Source organism: Watersipora subatra, chromosome 1 (genome assembly GCF_963576615.1).
Source record: "Watersipora subatra chromosome 1, tzWatSuba1.1, whole genome shotgun sequence".
In the NCBI taxonomy this organism is placed as follows: domain Eukaryota; kingdom Metazoa; phylum Bryozoa; class Gymnolaemata; order Cheilostomatida; family Watersiporidae; genus Watersipora; species Watersipora subatra.
The window spans coordinates 32,058,492-32,076,844 of NC_088708.1; the positions used below are offsets into that span (position 1 = coordinate 32,058,492).

Sequence of the window (18,353 nt, forward strand, 5' to 3'; positions counted from 1 at the left end):
AATATACGTAGCATATGTTAGTTATTTCTCCCGTTCCTCAACATTCTTTCTCATGTGTACCCTTGCATGTGCGGTCATAGAACATCGGGCACTTTGCTAGTCCACTAGAAACTAACAGGTCTATAGATGGAGTGGGCTCTCAACATTGTATCACATTGCAATGAGTGCCATTTTTAATTGTGTGACCAACACCTTTTTGTTTCTCTGTCAATAGAACTACACCGCTTCTTGGCAAATGCTTATCATTTAGGGTGAAAACAAGCTTTTAGCCAGTCTGCCATTTATACTATAGGTACATCTTAACATGCATATTACCCACTTGTTCATCCATACCATTCTGTATCTTCAAAAGTGGGTTATGCAAAATATGTTTATCTTTATATTTGTTGCCAGAAATGTTCTAATGAGCAATAACAGTATAAATTTAGCAGAAAATCATCACCTAATTCTGTCTCTACGCAGTTACCGCTACCAGACATGAGAACTGTCACTAAGAAATTTGTCACAAATTGCGTTTGAATAGATAGCTCTAACAGCTATCTGCAAAATTGATAAGGAATGTAGAAAAATAGTAATAGAGAAGACGATCAAAAATACATGTGAACCTGCATTTCATAATCATTAATTTCCTATACCAAAAATTACGGATACAATCTTTGGAAGAATTTAGACTTACATTTATGTCCGTGAGATAGAAAAATGGCTACCATAACAGAAGGAAAATATGATTGTTAAAATTAAAGCCCTGTTATTGAAAAAGATTGAAACTAAAAGAAATATGCTTTGATGACTAGTGTTGGTTGCTACCCTTCATATCAGTTGTTCATGACACAGTGCATATTGTACAAGCATTGAAGGATGGTCACACACTGCACAACACATCAGCGTTTTGTTGGATTGACCATAATGTTACCACCAAACACATGAAGGCATTATCATTGTTTTTACCAACTTTCAAAAAAGGGTATCATAAAATTTTGTAAAATGGCCTAAATAGAGCGCAAGCTGTCATATCTGTTTCTATGACTAAAGCCACTGGCACTCCTTATTGGCTTTCCATTCACTTTCATCGTCTTCATATATTTCCTAAAATGAGTACAATAAATTATGAGGGTGCAAAAGTACGTCCTCTACTAGTTGTTCATCCTTCAAACATAAATATTGCTGCTCCCAATGGAGCCAAACTAAGAACCCCAAGCTAGGCGTTGATGTTATTTCCTAACTGGTTCTGCTAGAAAAAGTGCAAGTTGACTTGCCTACAAAACTGCTCAGCCAAAAGAGATCTGCATAATAACACTTAAAAAAACTGTTAATTATACCAATATGCAGGCTTATTTTGAAACATTCCGTAGAAATCATACAATAATTTGTGAATAGACAAACAGATCTTATCCATGTAATCTATTCACAGAGTAGTAGAAGTGAATTGGTTGAAAAGCTGGTGAAGATAGTTTTTTCTTTTTCTAACAATGGTCTGCCAAAACCCTGTCTGGAGATGTCAGCTTTAGACTGGCCAAATACTTTAGAGTAATTTATATCCTAGCGGTAATATAGAATTGAAGAGTACTAACCTTTTTCCATATAGGAACAGATGCCTTTAGTAGCTCTATGCATGATTCAGTTGCTGCTATAGCTGACTTCCTGTGAGGAGCGGAGACAGCAATGACAACACTAATTTCTCCCACAGACACTAGCCTACCAAATGAATTAGTTATGCTATAAATAGCTGTCTAGTAGTTATGGGCATGAAAAGTCACAGAAAGCAACCATCATCTTCCCTATTGTTACATTACAGTCTTAGCTAGCGTTACATATTTATCTACAATTGTCCCTATTATTATATAATTACAATTTTCCCTATTTTTACATAACTACAACCTTTCCTATTGTTACATATTTACAATTTTATTTATTGTTACACAACTACAACCTTCCTTATTGTTACATAACTACAACCTTCCCTATTGTTACATAATTACAATTTTATTTATTGTTACATAACTACAACCTTTCTTATTGTTACATAATTACAATCTTCCCTGTTGTTACACAATTTTCCCTATTGTTACATAACTAGTTTTCTATTGTTACATAACTACAACTTTCCTTACTGTTACATAAATACAACCTTCCTCATTGTTACATAACTACAATATTCCCTATTTTTACATAATTACAACCCTATCGTTACATCACTCATCTTCCCTATTGTTATCTCACCTATTGTAATCTTCTATATTGCTACATTGATATAATTACTCTCAATGTTATACTATCAGTTTTTCTGCAGCTCATAGCGACTTGAAACAGAAACATTATGCAGCAAGTTATCATACATTTTGTAGGGAAGCATTTCATACATTTAATAAGACTACAAACTTATATACAAAGCTTCTCCAAGACACACTAAAATTTATACCTTGCATGCATTGCAGCTATTAGTTTTAACACCAACTTGAATATTTAATGATGTGACTTTCCAAACCACTAATACTATTAATTGGTATGGTACTTAAACAAAGTGATAAAATCAGACACTGTTGCCTACCCAATTCTGTGAACCAATGAAATTCTTCCAATGTCGGGCCATTCACGCCTCAAGCCTCTACATATATTTTGCATTTGCTTTAGTGCCATCTTACTATAACACTCATACTCCAGTGATTTTACTGCTTTGCCATCAAAGTTGTTCCTAGTAGTTCCTACCAACCAATATTATTAATATATTAAATTCAAAGCATTATTAATCAATTATTTCATGCATCATAGCCCTGGATAATCACTAACTGAAATGCAATTTGCTACTTCAAACATTGAAAAAATTAAGTAACTGGAAAGTATTAAGAGAAATAACACAGGGTCAGAAGTGAAAAAAAAACCGTGATGACCATAATGTACATGCAGCAAAACATTGGATTGGAAATACGGAAGAAAACATACCAAAATATACAGACGAAACCAAACTCCTAAACATTTTTATTGGATCTATTTTAGGCTAGCTTTCCAAGATCTTTACAGATAAAGAGGTCATTGTGGAGATAAAGAGGTCATTGTGGCGCTAAGGACTCACCAATAAATGTTGAGACGGCTCCACACTGAGGCAGCACAACACTCTGTACACAGCTGTTGACATCTAGTTCATCCCATTTTATCTCTATGATATCATCTGTTAGAGAACCTTCGGACATATTGTAGAAAGTAGTGTTTAGTTAACCACCACTGATTGGGGGAATTACGGCAATCACGTCTTCTGCTTTCAGCTGTACTGGTTCACGCTCATCTACGTACTCTTCGTTTATCGCTATGACAACTGACTGCTGAAGCACTTCAAGACTACAATGTTTAAATAAAACTACGACAAGGTGGAAATAACACAAGACAAATGTTCCGAACATCTCTTTCAACACTGTTGTAGGATATTGAGTTTTGAAGAGTACTTTCAGCGTGAACAGCCTTAGCTCAATGAAAGAATTACAAAGTAGTGCTTGTGTAAAGAAATGTTTCATAAATGGCAAAATAAAGTAAAAGGCAAAAGATGCCGCATGTAGATTTGAAATTCAACTTTAGTAATGAGAATATACTGATTTAAAAAATTAGTGATGACTACATTCGCAACAAAGGTGCTAAGAATCAAAGCTGCGCTGACCCTACGTAAATATCAGTATCAACACCGATAAAGTTCCTTTCTTTAAAGTTCTTTTCTTAATAACTACGAATCTAGCCAATAATATAATAACAGAGGAACCTGCAAAATACTAAGCAACCAATGGCTGGATGCCCAAAATCAAACGGACCATGTAAAATAATTTTGTAAGCAATTCTACAATCCCAAATAGCCTAACATTCATGACAAGAACTCATGATTGGTTGCAGCCTTTTTCACAGCATTTATGATTAGTCAGTCTAATAAACCATATAGTAGAGCAGGAACATAAACTTATCTTTCAGCCTTTTCCTTCGGAGAGTGGGCTACTCAAACAAAAATGTTTTATAGTCAGAAATTTATGCTGAATTCATTTATAACGTTTCTACACCTATGTGTTTGCACATTTTTGAGCTAGAAAGCACTTTTGAAATGGGAGGGGACAACTCCAAGTTTGCTTGGAAAACCTTACATATCAGACAAAGAAAACTATTTTATAATCTCGAAAATTAATAAATGCTTTTATTTGAGATTAGGTAAGTCAACTGTCAGCATTTCTTAACCCATGCCAAGGATGCAGCAAGACTGCTTGTTTCACTGCCTTGATCAGTCTGTGAATGAAACCCTAGTCAGAGTGACTAAACTTCAATACGAGACGGCCAAAAAGTATTCAAAAAGATGGTTGATATTGGAAGAAGAGAGCATTCAATATGAAATTGTTCAAAAAGTGCTAAGCATTGAGAACTTTGATGAAAGTTCAGACTTGTTATGTCATTATGCTTGTTATAAAAAGTACTGTAACAAACTCGTCATGGAAAGAGCTGAGAAAAGACAGGAGAAGAGACAGAAAGAATGTGATACAGCAGAAGAGGTGAGATTAGATATTTAAAACTTTACAAATTCATGATGATTACTCCATGATGATGGTACTTTGGTGGGAGAAAAAGAAAACATTTTCATTTTTGTCTGCACATTTTGTGAGCAACAAACTAACATTTTGCAGTTTACATGACGTGTTATAGCCTACAATCTGGACATAAATTTATAGATAAATTACAGGTATGATCCTTCATTGGTTTTTTGCATATGACCACACAAACTATGCTAGATATGGCACGCTGTACTATGCCGAGATGACTAATCTGAAAGTATCGCAGAGCAAGGTGTATGAGGCTCTTATGAAGAAGGAGTATTTTATTTATCAATCACGACATCACTGACCATTCAGCTCTATCGCTTGTGATCAATCTATTGAGCACACAGTTAAAAGAGACTAAAAGTCTCACGGTGGAATCATAGGGTTTACCAGGAATCATCGGCCTCTCAACGCTAGACTCTATCTCACCCGGAACGAACAGCTGTACAAACAGACATGAAGAAGATGCTAGTGCCTGGTGATTCGGATGCAGTAAGTTATGAGATGCAAGAAAAGGCATGGAAGGCTGATGAGAAAATGAGGGAAGTCATGAAAGACTCATAACAGCAAGAATAAACCCGTTTGTGTTTCAAACCACCAAGCTAGTACATATTACCAGTGGTGCAAAAGCCTCCATAGAAGAAAAGCAGGATCTTGAAATGTAAAATGTGATAGGAGAGAAACAGCTTTCAGAGATTGTCCAGAAGAGATTAAGCAACCAAGAGATTGATTTCAATGCATCCTTCAAGTCAAACAAGCTCAAAACCTTCACCACATTACCATCAGCTAAGAAAAAATCAAAAGAAAAAGTCCTAGAATCTTCACACAGACTGTTTGAGAATTTGTTAGTGATCAGCCAACAGCGTAACTTGGATTTGAGAAAAGTGTTATCATTCTCTCTTGGCAACATCAGCTGGTCCCTGGCTAACTATGACGGCTCTATATTGAAGACTGCCAAGTCGGCTCTGATGGCTGCTGTTGAGGAAGATGTTGATGATCAACCATCAATCTATGTTAACCAGGATCATCTACCAGTCTTTGACGCTGTTGTGGTTGATGCTATGAAAGTCAGACCCTGAAAGCTCTTCCAACTTTTGGCATGGTTGCAAGTCAGCTTTTGCAACGAATAGTTAGTATTGCAAACATGTATCACACATGAATTTTGTTTGTGACACATATCCTGATATCAGCATTAAAGAAGATGAGAGAAGTCGTAGAAGTGTGAAAGGAAGGCAGAAGGTTGCTGTGTTTAGTCCGAACTAATCAGTGCCAAAAAGGTCTGAATTTTTAGCAGATGGCTCAAACAAGACTGCTCTAGGGAAATTTTTAAAGGATACATGGAGGAAGTCAACTGTGAAGCAGAAACTAGATCTTGTAACAGCTTTTTCTCAAGAATGCCACATGATCAGCTATGACCTTGATGGATCAATCGCTATAAGTCAAATAGATAGTTTGACACCAGACCACGACGAAGCAGATACGCGCATGTTATCACATATCACAAAAATAATGGAAGACAAACCCAGCTCAAAAGTTCTAGTCAAGTGCCAGGACACAGATGTTTTCATAAGCTGTCTATCTCTAGGGGATGAGCTGCCATCACAAAAACTCATTTACAGCTGTGGTAAGAAGCAGTTGAGATATGTAAACAGGCTGTCTGTCCACCGTCCTTACACCTGAACGATTCAAAGCACTGCTCGGGCTCCATGCTCTAAGTGGATGAGAGAGTGTAAGCGCATTCTATTCCAAAGAGAAGATAACTTTCTTCAAGCTGCTAAAGAACAATCTTGAATTCTGTAACCCACTGAAATCATTGGGAACGGGTTTTGAAATAAGAGAATCTATTGAGACATTCATATGCAAATTATATGGTGAAGAGACAAATTCCATCAATGAAGCACGATATAAGGTCTTCTGCTCACCGTCTCGCACATCACAATCACACCCACCACCCACACGAGATGGGTTAAATCTCCATATATCTAGGGCTGCCCATCAGGCCGCAATATGGAGAAGAACCAAGCAAATCATCATCAATGCCCCATCCCCCAGCAACATGGATGATTTATGGAAGATGGAGAGCTTAAAGCTAGATGGATGACACAACCAGCACCTCCTGATGTGCTCGTGGACATGTTTTGTCGATGTAAAACTGGGTTCCGGTCTCGTCGCTGTCAGTGAACAATACAGATCTCAAATGTACAGACATGTGCAGATGCAGCTGCTGTAGCAATAGAAATAAAGAGGATGGAGATGAAAGTAGTGATGCAGAAGACTCAGATGACTATGAATTAGAAGCTTAGTATTTGAGTGGTATTGTAACCAAAGGTGCGCTTCATGTTTGATTAGAATACAAATGTGCCACACCGTATGAAAGACTGACTAATTGCGATTTCACTTGCATACTCAAGTAAACGGTTCAACAGAATAAGCATTAATGCTTAATATATGTATACTAAAATGTTATATATACATGGTCTGAGTCTTTAAAAATACTTTTCATTTTCTTTTGCAGATCTGTAATGATATAGGAATTGTGGTATAACAAGGAAAAACTGTAAAGCTGCCCAATATCAACCAAAATGGGAATACATAATATTATATAATACAATTCTAATATTATGATATTTGAAGAATAAATATTTTAGTGTTACCAGAATTGATTCCAACTTAGGTTATTGCTAATTATTTAGTATTTATATGTCATTTTCATTATCACATTGTTGGCAGAGGCACATAAAACATTACAGACATTTATTTAATTAAAATAATATATTAATTATATTGCTCGAAAATGAACAATCTGAGAGGTGTAGAAACCAGATATTTGAAATCTGCTCAAAATTCTGATATAGATGCGACTTTTATCCCATAGCCCACCTTCAAAAGGAATAAATCACTTTTTTTGACAGTTTTTTGATGCCCTCCTGCTCTACTAATAGCAGATCCCGTCGTTTTTACGAAATGTTCAATAGTATGAGAGTTATGTTCAATAGAATGAGAGTTATGTTCAATAGTATGAGAGTTATGTTCAATAGTATGAGAGTTATGTTCAATAGTATGAGAGTTATGTTCAATAGTATGAGAGTTATGTTTAATAGTATGAGAGTTATGTTTACTAGTATGAGAGTTATGTTCAATAGTATGAGAGTTATGTTTAATAGTATGAGAGTTATGTTCAATAGTATGAGAGTTATGTTCAATAGTATGAGAGTTATGTTCAATAGTATGAGAGTTATGTTCAATAGTATGAGAGTTATGTTCAATAGTATGAGAGTTATGTTCAATAGCATGAGAGTTATGTTTAATAGTATGAGAGTTATGTTTAATAGTATGAGAGTTATGTTTAATAGTATGAGAGTTATGTTCAATAGAATGAGAGTTATGTTCAATAGTATGAGAGCTATGTTCAATAGTATGAGAGTTATGTTCAATAGTATGAGAGTTATGTTCAATAGAATGAGAGTTATGTTCAATAGTATGAGAGCTATGTTCAATAGTATGAGAGTTATGTTCAATAGTATGAGAGTTATGTTCAATAGTATGAGAGTTATGTTTAATAGTATGAGAGTTATGTTTAATAGTATGAGAGTTATGTTTAATAGTATGAGAGTTATGTTCAATAGAATGAGAGTTATGTTCAATAGTATGAGAGCTATGTTCAATAGTATGAGAGTTATGTTCAATAGTATGAGAGTTATGTTCAATAGAATGAGAGTTATGTTCAATAGTATGAGAGTTATGTTCAATAGAATGAGAGTTATGTTCAATAGTATGAGAGCTATGTTTAATAGTATGAGAGTTATGTTCAATAGTATGAGAGCTATGTTCAATAGTATGAGAGTTATGTTCAATAGTATGAGAGTTATGTTCAATAGCATGAGAGTTATGTTTAATAGTATGAGAGTTATGTTTAATAGTATGAGAGTTATGTTTAATAGTATGAGAGTTATGTTCAATAGAATGAGAGTTATGTTCAATAGTATGAGAGCTATGTTCAATAGTATGAGAGTTATGTTCAATAGTATGAGAGTTATGTTCAATAGAATGAGAGTTATGTTCAATAGTATGAGAGTTATGTTCAATAGAATGAAAGTTATGTTCAATAGTATGAGAGCTATGTTTAATAGTATGAGAGTTATGTTCAATAGTATGAGAGCTATGTTCAATAGTATGAGAGTTATGTTCAATAGTATGAGAGTTATGTTCAATAGCATGAGAGTTATGTTTAATAGTATGAGAGTTATGTTTAATAGTATGAGAGTTATGTTTAATAGTATGAGAGTTATGTTCAATAGAATGAGAGTTATGTTCAATAGTATGAGAGCTATGTTCAATAGTATGAGAGTTATGTTCAATAGTATGAGAGTTATGTTCAATAGAATGAGAGTTATGTTCAATAGTATGAGAGCTATGTTCAATAGTATGACAGTTATGTTCAATAGTATGACAGTTATGTTCAAGTTCTGTTGAGTTCAAGTGTTATGAAAAGTTCATGCTTTCCTCCTAAATAACTTCTTCAAACTGAATGAATATTTGAGGGTGCCACTTTAAATAAGTATTGGTTTCTTTCATAATAAAGTGGATTGGAACATCTGACTTGCATAAACTGACAAGTGAAGCGATTGACAGAAGCTTCAACAAAAAAATACTACCTCTCTAAATCACCTAATGTCAAATGACTTTGAATGCTTGAGAGATAAATGGCACTAAGCATGAGATACTAGAGTAATACTGACCAGGGAAGTTGATAAATCAGAGCCTTGACAAGTGTTGAATAACTCAGTCTTCTAGGAAATGCTAACGTTTCATGAGTTTTTCCGACAAGATCTCGGGCCTTCGCAAAAAACAGTACTGTCACCTGCAAAGCAGCAACATTGATGCAAGAATATATACACACACGTAGAGGCTTTGACACTAACATATTATATACTAGGTGAATGCCCGGTGTTGCTCAGTTATATAGTCTTCGGACAGAAAATTTATTTTTATTTAACATATAACATTTACCACTCTAATTTCTAAACTTCAAATCATGGGAAGTGTTTTTTGGTGCAGTTCAAATGAATTAAGAGAAAAAGAAAAAAACTGTAAAGGTTTTCTAACAACTGTAACCTTTAAAATTCATATCATGAAAGAGGTGTTTTGATAAAATAAATAAATGAAAAAAATAAAACTGTAACTATGTTTAAGTGTGAAATCATTAGGAAATAATGGCGAAATACAGTCTGTTTTGCTACAATTGCTATGAAAAATTATTTGGTATACGATTATATGATTTTAGATCGTTTCAGTGTTGGCATCATAAGGCGAAAATATCGTATCGACATATAGAGTGGTATAGAAACCCATAGTAATTATCTAATGCAATCACTGCCTGGTAAACATCATCATCATTAAAAATAGTAACAAAACAATATGTATTAACATTAGTAACTATAGTTACCTACAATAACTTTAGTGCATTTTGTTGGTATGATCTGCAAGAAAATGTAATATTACAATGTACTACGTGCAGAGTTCTTACCTTCGAGACAGACGTGTAACATAAACGCTGAATCTAACTCATATGAATTCAACTTACTAAACACATACTAGAAGGAAGTTTAAGTATCCATTTTAGTAAACTTGTAACCAAAATTTTATTGCTTATCTGTTTGCAAACGCCTTTTCATCATAACGGATGACGCTGAACTGAGATACAATCGCCATATTTTAACTTTGAGAGAGATAATTGTTAATATCATTTTGCGAAAAACAAATTACCCCTAGTACAGCGAAGACGAAAAAGCATCACATTTCATAGAGTTTATAGAGTTCATAGTTTCAATTAATACATCATTTAGCGTGGGCAATCGAGAACAGGGTAAACAGTGGATGATAAGTGCAATTGAATTGTAAATACAGTGTAGCTTGGTGGCTAAATGCACAGTTTGAAACTTGTAATTGTAATCTTTGTCAGTTCAAATCCAGCAAAATGCAAGATTTCAATTCCAAGATTTTAATAGCTATAGATGGACATACCGAAGTACATACAGACAGATGATAAACTTTGAGATTTACATACATAGAGTTATAAGCTGATGCTGCTTCGTTAATCGTACTTATAATTAAACTAATAAATGACTTTGATAAACTAACACAAATGCCTTTGGTTGTACATGTAGTTGGTGAAGTATGAGCACTATTACATATAATAAGCGTGTATAGCGATGAAGGTATGAACTAAATATAGATGCAAGTGAGAGATATTTGTAGCTGGTTAAGCAAGATTTAAGTGTTTGGAGTTATCTTGCACAGACAGCTGCATTCCAGGCAATAGCGGGACAATTCCCAAACGGTATGGAGGTAAGAACTATCGATGAAAACTGGCGCAATACCTTTAACTATGAGCAATACAGTTTTTGAGACATTGACAGATTAAAGACCTGTAAGTGTGCTCAGCTTGAACATTACTGCTAAAATACGCTATACTTAATCTGCATGTACATGTACATTTAATATTTCAAGACTGCTCAAAGAAACTGATAAACGAAAGTTTTTGGAAATATCCCACTGAAAAACTGCATTTGCTACACTGATAAATTTTGAATAACTGTTATGCATATGTGAATATTTGATGCACAAATGTTAATGAGCTGATGTGATGGTTAGGTGCCACTATAACAGAGGACAAAACTCGAACAACATACACTTGTTACTAATATAAACTCCCCTACACTTGTTACTAATATAAGCTCCCCTACACTTGTTACTAATATAAACTCCCTAACACTTGTTACTAATATAAACTCCCCTTACACTTGTTACTAATATAAGCTCCCCTACACTTGTTACTAATATAAACTCCCTAACACTTGTTACTAATATAAACTCCCCTTACACTTGTTACTAATATAAACTCCCTTACACTTGTTACTAATATAAACTCCCTACACTTGTTACTAATATAAGCTCCCCTACACTTGTTACTAATATAAACTCCCTTACACTTGTTACTAATATAAACTCCCCTACACTTGTTACTAATATAAACTCCCTACACTTGTTACTAATATAAACTCCCTAACACTTGTTACTAATATAAACTCCCCTACACTTGTTACTAATATAAGCTCCCCTACACTTGTTACTAATATAAACTCCCTAACACTTGTTACTAATATAAACTCCCTAACACTTGTTACTAATATAAACTCCCCTACACTTGTTACTAATATAAGCTCCCCTACACTTGTTACTAATATAAACTCCCTTACACTTGTTACTAATATAAGCTCCCCTACACTTGTTACTAATATAAACTCCCCTACACTTGTTACTAATATAAACTCCCTTACACTTGTTACTAATATAAACTCCCCTACACTTGTTACTATTATAAACTCCCCCTACACTTGTTACTAATATAAACTCCCCTACACTTGTTACTAATATAAACTCCCTTACACTTGTTACTAATATAAACTCCCTTACACTTGTTACTAATATAAACTTCCTTACACTTGTTACTAATATAAACACCCCTACACTTGTTAATTTTGAATAACTGTTATGCATATGTGAATATTTGATGCACAAATGTTAATGAGCTGATGTGATGGTTAGGTGCCACTATAACAGAGGACAAAACTCGAACAACATACACTTGTTACTAATATAAACTCCCCTACACTTGTTACTAATATAAGCTCCCCTACACTTGTTACTAATATAAACTCCCTAACACTTGTTACTAATATAAACTCCCCTTACACTTGTTACTAATATAAGCTCCCCTACACTTGTTACTAATATAAACTCCCTTACACTTGTTACTAATATAAACTCCCCTACACTTGTTACTATTATAAACTCCCCCTACACTTGTTACTAATATAAACTCCCCTACACTTGTTACTAATATAAACTCCCTTACACTTGTTACTAATATAAACTCCCCTACACTTGTTACTATTATAAACTCCCCCTACACTTGTTACTAATATAAACTCCCCTACACTTGTTACTAATATAAGCTCCCCTACACTTGTTACTAATATAAACTCCCTAACACTTGTTACTAATATAAACTCCCTAACACTTGTTACTAATATAAACTCCCCTACACTTGTTACTAATATAAGCTCCCCTACACTTGTTACTAATATAAACTCCCTTACACTTGTTACTAATATAAGCTCCCCTACACTTGTTACTAATATAAACTCCCCTACACTTGTTACTAATATAAACTCCCTTACACTTGTTACTAATATAAACTCCCCTACACTTGTTACTATTATAAACTCCCCCTACACTTGTTACTAATATAAACTCCCCTACACTTGTTACTAATATAAACTCCCTTACACTTGTTACTAATATAAACTCCCTTACACTTGTTACTAATATAAACTTCCTTACACTTGTTACTAATATAAACACCCCTACGCTTGTTAATTTTGAATAACTGTTATGCATATGTGAATATTTGATGCACAAATGTTAATGAGCTGATGTGATGGTTAGGTGCCACTATAACAGAGGACAAAACTCGAACAACATACACTTGTTACTAATATAAACTCCCCTACACTTGTTACTAATATAAGCTCCCCTACACTTGTTACTAATATAAACTCCCTAACACTTGTTACTAATATAAACTCCCCTTACACTTGTTACTAATATAAGCTCCCCTACACTTGTTACTAATATAAACTCCCTTACACTTGTTACTAATATAAACTCCCCTACACTTGTTACTATTATAAACTCCCCCTACACTTGTTACTAATATAAACTCCCCTACACTTGTTACTAATATAAACTCCCTTACACTTGTTACTAATATAAACTCCCTTACACTTGTTACTAATATAAACTCCCTTACACTTGTTACTAATATAAACACCCCTACACTTGTTAATTTTGAATAACTGTTATGCATATGTGAATATTTGATGCACAAATGTTAATGAGCTGATGTGATGGTTAGGTGCCACTATAACAGAGGACAAAACTCGAACAACATACACTTGTTACTAATATAAACTCCCCTACACTTGTTACTAATATAAGCTCCCCTACACTTGTTACTAATATAAACTCCCTAACACTTGTTACTAATATAAACTCCCCTACACTTGTTACTAATATAAACTCCCCTTTACACTTGTTACTAATATAAACTCCCCTACACTTGTTACTAATATAAACTCCCTTACACTTGTTACTAATATAAGCTCCCTTACACTTGTTACTAATATAAACTCCCTTACACTTGTTACTAATATAAACACCCCTACACTTGTTACTAATATAAACTCCCCTTTACACTTGTTACTAATATAAACTCCCCTACACTTGTTACTAATATAAACTCCCTTACACTTGTTACTAATATAAACTCCCTTACACTTGTTACTAATATAAACTCCCCTACACTTGTTACTAATATAAACTCCCCTACACTTGTTACTAATATAAACTCCCTAACACTTGTTACTAATATAAACTCCCCTACACTTGTTACTAATATAAACTCCCCTACACTTGTTACTAATATAAACTCCCTTACACTTGTTACTAATATAAGCTCCCCTACACTTGTTACTAATATAAACTCCCCTTACACTTGTTACTAATATAAGCTCCCCTACACTTGTTACTAATATAAGCTCCCCTACACTTGTTACTAATATAAACTCCCCCTACACTTGTTACTAATATAAACTCCCCCTACACTTGTTACTAATATAAACTCCCTTACACTTGTTACTATTATAAACTCCCCCTACACTTGTTACTAATATAAACTCCCCTACACTTGTTACTAATATAAACTCCCCTACACTTGTTACTAATATAAACTCCCCTACACTTGTTACTAATATAAACTCCCTTACACTTGTTACTAATATAAACTCCCTTACACTTGTTACTGATATAAACTCCCCCTACACTTGTTACTAATATAAGCTCCCCTACACTTGTTACTAATATAAGCTCCCCTACACTTGTTACTAATATAAACTCCCCCTACACTTGTTACTAATATAAACTCCCCCTACACTTGTTACTAATATAAACTCCCTTACACTTGTTACTATTATAAACTCCCCCTACACTTGTTACTAATATAAACTCCCCTACACTTGTTACTAATATAAACTCCCCTACACTTGTTACTAATATAAACTCCCTTACACTTGTTACTGATATAAACTCCCTAACACTTGTTACTAATATAAACTCCCTAACACTTGTTACTAATATAAACTCCCCTACACTTGTTACTAATATAAACTCCCCTACACTTGTTACTAATATAAACTCCCCTACACTTGTTACTAATATAAACACCCCTACACTTGTTACTAATATAAACTCCTTTACACTTGTTACTAATATAAACTCCCTTACACTTGTTACTAATATAAACTCCCTAACACTTGTTACTAATATAAACTCCTTTACACTTGTTACTAATATAAACTCCCTTACACTTGTTACTAATATAAACTCCCCTACACTTGTTACTAATATAAACTCCCCTACACTTGTTACTAATATAAACTCCCTAACACTTGTTACTAATATAAACTCCTTTACACTTGTTACTAATATAAACTCCTTTACACTTGTTACTAATATAAACTCCCTAACACTTGTTACTAATATAAACTCCCCTACACTTGTTACTAATATAAACTCCTTTACACTTGTTACTAATATAAACTCCTAACACTTGTTACTAATATAAACTCCTTTACACTTGTTATTAATATAAACTCCCTTACACTTGTTACTAATATAAACTCCCCTACACTTGTTACTAATATAAACTCCCTAACACTTGTTACTAATATAAACTCCTTTACACTTGTTACTAATATAAACTCCTTTACACTTGTTACTAATATAAACTCCCTAACACTTGTTACTAATATAAACTCCCCTACACTTGTTACTAATATAAACTCCCTAACACTTGTTACTAATATAAACTCCCCTACACTTGTTACTAATATAAACTCCCCTACACTTGTTACTAATATAAACTCCCCTACACTTGTTACTAATATAAACTCCCTAACACTTGTTACTAATATTAACTCCCTTACACTTGTTACTAATATAAACTCCCTAACACTTGTTACTAATATAAACTCCCTTACACTTGTTACTAATATAAACTCCCCTACACTTGTTACTAATATAAACTCCTTAACACTTGTTACTAATATAAACTCCTTTACACTTGTTACTAATATAAACTCCCCTACACTTGTTACTAATATAAACTCCCTAACACTTGTTACTAAAATAAACTCCCTAACACTTGTTACTAATATAAACTCCCCTACACTTGTTACTAATATAAACTCCTTTACACTTGTTACTAATATAAACTCCCCTACACTTGTTACTAATATAAACTCCCTAACACTTGTTACTAAAATAAACTCCCTAACACTTGTTACTAATATAAACTCCCCTACACTTGTTACTAATATAAGCTCCCCTACACTAGATAGACATACCATGGTAAAAAATCATCTGCTTCGACAAGGGAAACAACTTATCTGACAAAACCTTTGCATGCAAGGAAATATGCTCACATAATATACACATGTACAGTGATTTAGTTTAAAGATTATAAGGTATTTAATGGTGGTATCAAAACTGACAAATACATACCTCGACAGATGGTTCTTGCTCTTGCAACGACATGTAAATCTAACTTTGCAATTACACCTCTACTTTGTGAAACTAGTGGTCCCTGCCTGAAATATTAAAGCGATGGTGTAGTTTTTAACGCCTAAGGTCAAAAGGATGAACAATTGACCATCACTACGCAACACCAAAAGTGTTAGAAGTAGCAGTTACATTATACGTATATTAAGGCGAGTTAAATCTGTGTTAAATATAGTAACTAAATTTTTCAAAACACACCAATTAAAAAAAAGGGAAGCCAAGTTTACTGTATGTTGGGTCAAACAAATTCTTGTAAAACAAACATTTATCTTATTAGTTACATGTAAATATTTAAACAAATCAACTTTTACAAAATAACTACAATTACGATGGCAATCGGTTTGCGCTGAAGGTTTTATAAGTTTTTCATTTTTATAAGTTTCTCAATATTTTCATTTTTGAGCTTTCAAGAGCTTGTAATCATATTTCCACATATTTTGCACCTACAACACAGCAGAGTAAAACATGGTGAATCTTTTGATACCAAATAACTGTAATGTGAACTTTGTTGCAAGTCAACCTTTAAGTTAATGGTCAGCATTTTATACGAAAGCTGTTGAAATCCTGGAGAGTATCAATGAAACACTACAGATAACTTGCCAACAAACTAAGCAAATCGAAATTGAGGAGAGTGATAGTCAAATATTTAACAAACTATTAAAAACAACAATCAATATTTTAAACTAAAACAGCTTCCAAATATCAACTTTGACAGTATAAGCCACACATACTCATATACACACATGCACGCACACATGCGAGCGCGCACACGCATACACACTAATGTGCACACGTGCACACACTCATTAACAAGCACACACTCTTGCACACACACTTTTGTGCACACACATATGAGTATGTGTGCACGCATACACACTCATAGGTGTGCACACAAACATGGGCATGCACGCACACACTCATGGACGTGGATACACACACACACTTATGCACACTCATGAGCACATAAGCACACTCAAGTGAACATTCCTGCGCACATTCACAATTATGCGCACACTCACACAAAATATGCTAATAGTTCTCAATAGTGTAGAACTTATTCTATACACAGTTTAGTTTAGTATTGCGGAATAGATGATTTTTGCAGTATTTTCAATGAGTAATTTGCCTATGCATTTATTCATTAGTGCCAAGAATTAATTTCCATTACCTGTTTGTGTGTTCGGATTAATGGATGGGTTGAAAGAAGTTATATTGTGATGTCCGGATCTTGAATAAATGCCTCCGTAAAAATCACCCTGTCGCAAAATGTTCAACAAATCAAATTCAAACCACGAAGCCAAGAAACTGCTGCACAACATTAATGGCAACAACATTGAAAACAGCAGCTTGCAACGGCAGTAAAATCGAAGAATTGCCAACTTAGACAAAATCGTCCTAAACAGTTCAATATATCAAGCAAGAGTGACAAGACTTGCTAACCAGCATGTTGAAAGCTGTGTAGGATTATATTAGGCTGACTTTGGACTAGATTTAGCTATCACTAAACATCACTGATAATAGCAAAAATTGAAATACAACTGTGTTAACACTGTCAAGTCTGGGCCCGAAATAATTGGAAATGTGCAATCAGCACAATGCTTGGTACATTAAGGATCATCAAAGAAACCAATTAAAAGAGATGTATTAACAAGTAGATTAAAAACTTTCGAGTGGACGAAATCCATCAGAGAAAATGTTTACATTGCTCAGCCAACCCTACCAGACAAAACCAAAATAAAAAAAGTTGGTCATCATTTCCAGCAAGTAAATTCCCACGATGTACTCATATACCGACCCTCTACAACAAAACAGAGTCTGAGCAACTAGGCGTGTTCTCACAAGCTAAAAGATACAGTTAAACAGGAGAACAGCTCTAATAATATTGCCCTTTTCTCCTTTGATTGCATAGCCTCTTTCTCTTTGAACTGTTGAGCCTCTTTCTCTTTGAACTGTTGAGCCTCTTTCTCTTTAGACTATAATTACTCTCTTTTGACTGTCGGGACCCATAGACGTACGGGATGAGAGGAAGAACTTTATGACTGCTCGCGTTCG

General features: G+C 34.1%; 2 protein-coding genes across 3 annotated transcripts; both read right to left on the bottom strand.

Moving 5' to 3' along the window:
• Positions 1-372: 372 nt before the first annotated feature.
• Positions 373-3,204, bottom strand: LOC137399546 (molybdopterin synthase catalytic subunit-like). 2 transcript variants are annotated; one of them, XM_068085723.1, is made up of 4 exons: positions 3,071-3,204; positions 2,549-2,702; positions 1,572-1,641; positions 373-1,086 (listed from the first exon to the last, which is right to left on the bottom strand). In XM_068085723.1, exons 1-4 carry the CDS (start codon positions 3,186-3,188, stop codon positions 1,027-1,029), a joined length of 402 nt encoding a protein of 133 aa, XP_067941824.1. In that variant the 5' UTR covers positions 3,189-3,204; the 3' UTR covers positions 373-1,026. The 2 variants fall into 2 exon arrangements, with proteins under 2 accessions (XP_067941824.1, XP_067941815.1); XM_068085714.1 differs by having other exon boundaries at positions 1,572-1,695.
• On the bottom strand, positions 3,194-17,610 carry LOC137399559 (molybdopterin synthase sulfur carrier subunit-like). Its single transcript, XM_068085736.1, has 4 exons — positions 17,470-17,610; positions 16,245-16,330; positions 9,299-9,420; positions 3,194-3,333 (listed from the first exon to the last, which is right to left on the bottom strand). Exons 2-4 carry the CDS (start codon positions 16,275-16,277, stop codon positions 3,210-3,212), a joined length of 279 nt encoding a protein of 92 aa, XP_067941837.1. The 5' UTR covers positions 16,278-16,330; positions 17,470-17,610; the 3' UTR covers positions 3,194-3,209.
• Positions 17,611-18,353: the final 743 nt, after the last annotated feature.

Coding starts and splice junctions, on each gene's coding strand:
- LOC137399546 (XM_068085714.1), bottom strand. CDS start 3,188: ATGTCCGAAGGTTCTCTAACAGATGATATCATAGAGATAAAATGGGAT. Junction 2,703..3,070: donor AGCCGTCTCAACATTTATTG/GTGAGTCCTTAG, acceptor ATTGGTTGGTAG/GAACTACTAGGAACAACTTT. Junction 1,087..1,571: donor CTGTTCCTATATGGAAAAAG/GTTAGTACTCTT, acceptor TACTCATTTTAG/GAAATATATGAAGACGATGA.
- LOC137399559 (XM_068085736.1), bottom strand. CDS start 16,277: ATGTCGTTGCAAGAGCAAGAACCATCTGTCGAG. Junction 9,421..16,244: donor AGCAAGAACCATCTGTCGAG/GTATGTATTTGT, acceptor GCTGCTTTGCAG/GTGACAGTACTGTTTTTTGC. Junction 3,334..9,298: donor CTGATTTATCAACTTCCCTG/GTCAGTATTACT, acceptor TAAACATTGTAG/TCTTGAAGTGCTTCAGCAGT.